The 8,238-nt window shown below is 39.1% G+C and overlaps 1 protein-coding gene across 4 annotated transcripts in view; it reads left to right on the top strand.

Moving 5' to 3' along the window:
• Positions 1-8,238, top strand: part of Corin (corin, serine peptidase) — a 277,674-nt gene that overhangs the window by 75,199 nt on the left and 194,237 nt on the right. For all 4 annotated transcript variants that reach the window (XM_029565706.1, XM_029565707.1, XM_029565705.1 and 1 more), the window contains exon 4: positions 5,845-6,052. In XM_029565706.1, coding sequence (XP_029421566.1) covers positions 5,845-6,052 — 208 coding nt within the window. The remainder of the gene's footprint in view (positions 1-5,844; positions 6,053-8,238) is intronic.

Here is an 8,238-nt window from a genome sequence, read left to right as displayed (position 1 = left end):
ACTTAACTGTTATAGTGAGAAATGTGTATGTATGTGTGTGTGTGTGTGTGTGTGTGAGAGAGAGAGAGAGAGAGAGAGAGAGAGAGAGAGAGATATGAAGGTAGTGATATTGCTATCTTGTGTTTTTCAAATGATCTGTCAATATTCAATGCTTTCTTTGACTAGGTAAGAAGAATGAATCTTTTGATCATCTAATTGCTTCAAATATGGTCTACTGCCAAGCACAGATTTAAAAGCTGATAACCGTCCAATTCTGATGGGTAACCAAGTGCAATGGCAATAGCCAGTATTCTTTGAGGATCTATGGGATCTCTCTGGTCAAAAACTCCAAAACAGGAGTCCATTCCTGGCACTGGCTTTTCATTTGCTAATCTATTAAGGCCACTGAGTCCCTGTTATAGGGTAACTATCTATAGACTCTTTTTATGTTGTGTATTTATACACAGAGAGAGGTTCCGCAGTAGGTTTCCACATGACTCTTTCCAAAGGCCTTTATGTTAGTTTTCCCTCCTCTTACTCCGTCTTCTGCCCTGCCCTCCTATTCCTCAGCCCATTAAGCCTGTCTTCTTTATTATTCCCCTTTCCCATTTATATCACTGCGTTCTATCTCCCCTCCACTGAACACCCCCCATCCTATGGCACCTTATTAATTTCTTAATCTCTAAGGATTTTCCAGTTGAAACACATAGTGGTGGTTTGATTGAATGTCTCCCATAGGCTCCAAGTATTTGAACACTTTGTCCCTAGTTGGTGGCACTGTTTGTGGAAGTTTGGCCTCACTGGAAGAAGCACATTACTGGGGTTGGGGGTGAGAGGGCTTTGAGAATGCATAGCTTGCCCACTTCCAGTCTATCTCGGCTTCTGCTTCCTGTTCCTGTTTGAAGTTGTGAGTGCTCAGCTTTCTGCTCTGACTGCCTCCTGCCATGTTTCCCCACTATGATAGACTCATATCCCTCTGGAACTGTAAGCCCAACAAACTCTTCCTTCTATAAGTTCCCTTGGTCATGGTGGTTTATCACAGCAACAGAAAACGTAACTAATACACACCTATCTAAAGACTGAAAGCTAGCATCCACTTCTGAGAGAGAACATGTAACATTTGTCTTTCTGGGTCTGGGTTACGTCACCTAGGATTGTTTCCAGGTCCATCCACTTACTTCTGAATTTCAGAATTTTATTCTTCTTAACTTGATTAATATTCCACTGTGTAAATATACTATACTTTCATTATTGATGCATCAGTTGATGGACACTAGATTGTTTGCATTTACTGGTTATTGTGAACAGGGCAGCAATGAACATGGATGAACAGGTATCTCTGTAATGGGATACAGAGTCCTTTGGTTATATGCCCAAGAGTAGTGTGGCTGGATCAGGCGGGAGATCTATTTTTAGCTTTTTGAGGAACCTCCACATTGATTTCCATAGTGGCCGTACCAGTTTGCATTCCCATCCTTGCCAGCACTGTGCATTTATTGTTTGGATTTTAGCCTTCCGACAGGGGTAAGACCCTATTGCAGAGGACACTACATATCAGAGTTGCAGAAAAAAATAAGGAGAAATTAAGATGGTACTGATTTTGAAGCTACATTTCTGCTGATTAGCTTTCATAGTACTAGAAGGTGCTATGCATGTTACTGACAGAAAAGGGTAGTCATCACCTTTGTCCAGCCTGTGAACCCTATATGCTGTTGTACCATATGCATAATGGTACAATAGTCTCATGAACATTCTGGGAGTAATCAACCCATCAAATTAGATTTAGGACTTGCTTCACAACATGGAGTCCGTACCTGACTCTGTGTTATCAGGGCAAGAACCTGCGCCTAGATAAACCACAGGCCATAGGGGAGAACCTACATTTTGTTCTGCTAAACAGATATAATAGTAAACTGACTTACAATGTCTTATTATTATATCCCTTAACTCTCATCAAAGGTTCTTGTAGCAGATGGTAATTAATACAAATAGTCCACTTGTAGAATACAAGAAACCATGAAGCACTCAGACATAAATGGGACACTTGCATCATACCCTCTCTTCTGAAGGCTCGGGGATCATTGTGGAAGAAGGGGTGGAAAGACTGTAAGAGCTAGAGGCAGTACACGAATACAAGGAAACTGTTGTCTGGACACCACAGGGTAGTTGCACATATGAATCCACAGCACTTAATGACAAGATTTGTGCGAACCCAAGCCAGACAGCATGGATGGGGAAGGTGGGCAGGAAGCTCCAGCCTTACCAAGGTATTGGCAACTGATGGATGCTAGAGAGGGAGAGTCAGTTTTCCTTATTGGTGTGACATCTGGTAGGTTGACCAGACTCCAAGGCATTTATCCACTCCCACGAGCACTTGAGAAGCATGAATTGGCATGTATGAGCCTTTAAAAAACAAAAATTACAATCTTTCTGCTCCCTCTTCTGCAATGTTCCCTGAGCTCTGGGTGGATGAAGTTTAATATAGGAGTTCTGTCCAAGAATCAGCATTCTGCAGACTCTTACTGAGGTATAAAGATGATTAAGATTGATTGAGCTGTTCTGTCTGAAATACACAAAAATCCAATAAAAAATAAATTAAAAAAGACAAGAATTAAATAAATAAAAAGAGAAAAGTATAGATAATACTGGAGGATGTGAAATTGGGTGGAGGATATGAAATTGTGTAGTAGTGAGGGGTTGGAGAGAGGAATAGGGGTTTGAATGTAATCAAAATACATCGTATGAAATTCTGGAATCAATAAAAATTATATAAACAAAAAGAAGCTGACAATCTTAAAAGAAAATGATGTAATTAAAATTATAAGATATAATGGGGATATGTGGGCATATTTCACATTCATATAAAATCATACTGCTATGGATTGAATGTGCTCCAAATTTTATGTATTGGTAACTAATATCAAAATTATGTTAGCCAGACATGATGGTAAACACCTGTAATTTCCACACTTGAGCAGCTGAAGTATGAGAATCATATCAAATTTAACACTAGTTTGGGCTACATAATGAAACCTTGTCTAAAAAAAAAAAAAACCAAATAAAACCCAAAATGAAATAAACCCAACCCCTTCAACCCTCTCTAACCCCTAAAAATCCAGCAAAAGCCCAACAACATCATCGTCATCAACAAACAACAACACAAAACAAGAAAAAGGAAAAGAAAGAAGATAAAGAAAAATACATACTAATAACAAGAGGTGGCATCTTTGGGCAGTAATTAGGATTAAATGAGATCATCAGGATGGGGTCGTCATGATGCCATTAGGTCTTTATAAGAAGAATTGCAGAGACTGGAGGTAGCAAGATTCTTTTTTGACCTGTGATGCCCACACTACCATAGGATTCTACAGAGAGTACCATCAACCTGAAAACCCTTACCAGACATGATTTCTCATCCTTGGACCTCTAGAATCATGAGTCAAAATAAACTTTGTAACTTATCTACTCTATGGTATGGTGTTAGCAACAGAAAATGGACTGAGATGCAGAAATTAGAATATCACACTTTTTTGCTTCTTCCTTTCATAGGACATTAAGAATTTTTAAACATCTTTTATTATTTTTATTTATTTTATGTGCATGAGTGTGTTGCCTGAATGTATGTAAGTTCACCTGTGTCATACAATGCCTATGGAGATCAGAAGGAAGAGGGTGTCGGATTCCCTGGAACTAGAATTAGGATGGTTTGCTACCATGTAGGTGCTGGGAACCACAACTGGGTCCTCTTCAGGAGCTGCCAGTGCTCTTAACCACTGAGCCATCTTCCAGCCCCAAGAATTATTTTTTAGAAGCTAGTTTTAACATAAGAACCCTAACTTGCCTCCAGGTGGAAGTTACTCAAAAGACATAGATTTCAGATTAGGAATTTGCTCTCAACAGCTATGCTTGCAAGAAAGTTTTAGTATTCTGAAGCTGAGGTCCCTCACGTATCATACAGGCATGGTAACTCTTCACTGGGTTGTGAAAGCCAGGTAGCTGTGGCCCAGAGATTCTGTATGCCTCTCTGGCCGCTTAGCACCAGGCTGGTTCTCAGCAAATGCCTCCTTATATCTGAATTTTTTCCTAAGTTATTTCATATTTTTGATGGAAAATATATTCTTAGCTCTTATAAGCGAACTTATTTGTAGCATCATGCACATAACTATGGCATTTTATGGAGTCTACTGCCTGTCTGTTTCCCTGCCTACAATGTTCTTTCACCTAAATGCGTTTTAACTTTCTCATCCCTAAATAGCTCGAGTGACATCTCCATGAAACCTGTTCAGTATGTCCCACCTCAGCACATATATGTATAAGTTTGTATATTTGTGTTCTGTTTTCACATTTCTATTTGAATGTGCCTTCTTCTCCAAGTCCCTGCATTTTCATTTTGTAGTTTGAATTTAAGGAGGTACAGGAAAGTGCTATGGGTCTGGTGTGTAGAGAAGTCTACTTTTTATGGTTGCCTTTGAAAGCAGAAACCCTGTTTTGATCTTGCACCACTGAGCTCAGCACATTTCAGTGACCAAAGAGTATTATCTAACAATGGAGAATTGTATCTTTTGAAGAAGTATGGGCCTCTTTGATCTAAGGACTGCAATCTGGTCATTTGGGAGAATGGCTTCCTATAGGGCCTGGGGGATTTTCAGAAGAGTTTGGAATAAAAGTGAGATCAGAAATGTACTTGAAGAAAACTACAGAAGATAAGGAGAGGATTCAAAATAGACTTTGAGCTCATCTCCCTGAATGAATGGAACAGAAGGTTTGGGAAATACTGCCACTACGAAGTTGATTCATGGAGTGTTACAGATGAAATGTTCATTTGGCCAAATGACTGGACATACAGGCTTGTCTGCTAACATTATTTTTTGTTAAAATGGAGTTAGGCTTAAGTTTAGGGTGGATATTCTTAATATTTCTCTTGAAATTATATCATAACTAGAAAAGTCGTTTCCATTTTGTTGAATTTTCCCCTTCTAATTTTTCTTACCCTGAAATAGAATTGTTCCACTGAATTTCTACAACTCATTTTGTTTTAAAATAACAGTTTGCTTTAATTAAATTAAAGGTACCAAATCTTTATTAACCGACAAGGGAACGTAGACTAAAAAGGAAAAACAAAACAGTATCCTAAAATTTCTTTACATGAATCCATGTCAACATTTTGATTTATGGTGGACTAAGCAGAATTGGATCTGATGGTGATGAGCAGAGTTGGCTGTGAGAGACACTCTGAGCTGATGGTGAACTGTGGTATAGGCAGGCCTCAGAGCCTTGTGTAACTGTATGCATCATGTAGACAGCTTGCTTCAGGACTTACTAGTTTTATTTGTTAGATTATGAGCATCGCTCCATTTGATTAAATAGTCTTCCAAAGCAAGTTACACATCCCAGAATTAAGTATTTTGTTGTTTTTTCTCACGGTATTTAAAACCAATTCCCTTTGTTGAAGGTTTAGATTTCTATCTTTGAAAAGTAGAAAGCTATGTGTGGTTGGTGCTCATAAATCTATGTTACAGCCATGATTATGTTCTTTGAATAAATTTCTATAGAGCATTGTAGTGTCAAAGAATATAGGTGTTTAAACAAATTGATGCATTTGTCCTTCCTGTGTGTTTCACAGCAGTTCTCTATGACAGCATTTTTCTACTTGATTTTTTTTCAGGAAACATAAATATCCCTGCGTTGATTTAATTATTATACCCACAAACATGTACTTATGTATAATTATATGCCCATGTTATCTCCGTACTATAATATAGGATATATGTCATATTATGAACCCATTAGCCTGTCATATCAAATGAGTTGGCAAACATATTTCTCATGTGTCCACTTCTAAATATAATTATCTCCACTTCCTAGGTGCCTGCATGACCATCACCCACAGCCAGTGTCAGATTCTGCCCTACCACACCACGCTAACACCTCTCTTCTCATTTGTCAAAAACATGGACATGGAGAAGTTCCTCAAGTTCTTCACGTACCTCCATCGCCTCAGTTGCTATCAGCATATCATGCTCTTTGGCTGTAGCCTCGCCTTCCCTGAGTGCATCGTTGATGGTGATGACAGGTATTCTAGAACCAAATCATTCACTGATGATAAGAGCCTAGTTAGATTTCAGGGACAAATGTCCAAGAGGAACAAAATCATTCTAAGTTAACCTTCCATGTTTTTTGGTTGTTATTAGAGGGGAAGAGGACCCATATGTGTCATAGCTAATTGCAATTCTTTGAAACCAAAGTATTCAGAAAACAGATTAATTTTATTTATGGGAAGGAATTACCCATATGTTAAGTTGATGCTGTTTCAAATGAGGGTCGGGCAGAAGAAAGAAGACATACTCAAAGAGCTGGTTTAAATGTTCACTGATGAGACTATGGAGGTATGGGCAGGACAAAGGAAACAAATGAGCAATGGGAAGAAGGCAGGTCTCATGATGAGAGGATGTAGCTCCACTACCAAAGGCTTGAATCAAGGAAAAATCTGGAGGCACTGGGAAACTTGTAGCTCTGGGTAAGGGGTCTCAAAAACCCAGGAGGCAGAGAAGGAGGCTTGACCTCCCTCTCTTCCCATCGAGCTATCTGCCAGCATATTTATGCACCGCCAGGAACAAAGGTATTGAGTGCAATGGATGAGACCCAGAATCTCAGTAAACATTATCAGCTGAGAAGTCCCAAATCTTATTTACATTAAGTGTGACTGGCATTCTGAGTCGTTCTTCCCATCAACACTGAGGCCTGGTGCAGGGAATGAAGGGTGAAGAATAGATGTGGAGGGGCAAACAGAGACAATTCAGCATAGTTTTAATAGGATAGAAATAATTTTCAATAAAAATCGATCAATCAAAACAATGTCATTGGATAGTTGAAGCACTAAGTAAGGTAGTTAGAAAAATCTCAAAGCATTTCCTGAGTGCATAGTCACTTATGACATCAATTGTTTTCTGGATTGAAATTTTATAAAGTTTTCAGAATAGTAATGTAAGAACAAATCTCATTTTCAAGTGCTATTAGGTTCTATGTTATTTGGTGCTAACTTAACTAGCATGTAAAATACCATGGGAATTAGCCAAAGACATTGCTATTTCAATGGTAAGAAGCTGCATTGCTGTTGCCTTCAGGTAGAGTAGAAGCTGCAGAGTCCAAGCTGCTGAAGCACATAGAGGACTATTAGCACATGCGGAATCCAGGGAAACTGGAACCAGCAAGGAATCAGGTAGAGAGGGTGCCATCACAGTATACAAAAAGAGATGATGGATTTGCCCTTCCTTCTGAGTTAAAATATGGGCTGCTTGTGTGGGCTGGAGGTGTGGGTCAGTGGTAGAGTGCTTGTGTAAAGCCCTGAGCTACAAAAACTTAAAGATAAAACTGTGAGATGGTCATTGAGAGATCCTTTCTCTTCCTAGACTGTGGTAACATGATTAGGTGGTTGTATTGGTTTTCTAGGGATGCTGTAACAGATTGCCACCTGTGGAGTGGTTTAAGCAGCAGAAATGTATTTTTCATGGTTCTGGAGTGCAGACGTCTAGAAGCCCAGGACTCTGAGGGGCTGATTCTTTCCTAGGACTCAGTGGGGAGAACTCATAGTTTTCTTTACCAGTTTCCCATTATTCTTGTTCCTGTCTTTTGCTCACATCTCTCAGCTTTTGCCTCTGCTGCTGCACAGTCTTTTCTGAGTGTCTGGGTCTCCTCCACTTCTGTCTCTCCTAAGGACCTTGTCACTGAATTTAGAGCCCATCAACACAATCTACATCATATCTTTACCTTAAGAGCTTTAATATCCACCAAGATCCTGTCTGCAAATAAGGTGAAATTCACAGGTTCTAGAAATCAGGATGTGGACATCTATCCTGTAAAATAGGCTAAGGGATCCACATGTCATGGCCTCATCATCTATAAAATAGAAATAATAGTTATGCTTACTATACAAAATTAGTATGATTAAGTGGCATATAGAGCTTGGAACACTGCCGGGCTCTTAGAAAGAGCTCAGTAAATGTTAGCAATAATTATAAAGTGATTTGTAAAGGGTGAGTAGGAGCACAAAATGTACTTCTATGTGTGTGCTAAAAATGTGGAGGATTGCGTAGATTAAAACGAAATTAGGAAAGTGCTAATTAGGACCTGTGCTTTCATTCCATTTCTGCTTAATTTCTAAAAATCTCACTTTTATCTCTGTAGGTTATCTTCTCTGTGGACTTGGGTGCACAGAAGACAATGGAAGGACGTGCTTATTTTCTGGGAGTTACTAAGTTC

This window comes from Nannospalax galili, unplaced genomic scaffold (genome assembly GCF_000622305.1).
Source record: "Nannospalax galili isolate Female #2095 unplaced genomic scaffold, S.galili_v1.0 scaffold318, whole genome shotgun sequence".
In the NCBI taxonomy this organism is placed as follows: Eukaryota; Metazoa; Chordata; class Mammalia; order Rodentia; family Spalacidae; genus Nannospalax; species Nannospalax galili.
The sequence above is the reverse complement of the archived record's forward strand: the minus strand, read 5'-3'. Positions and strand labels throughout refer to the sequence as shown.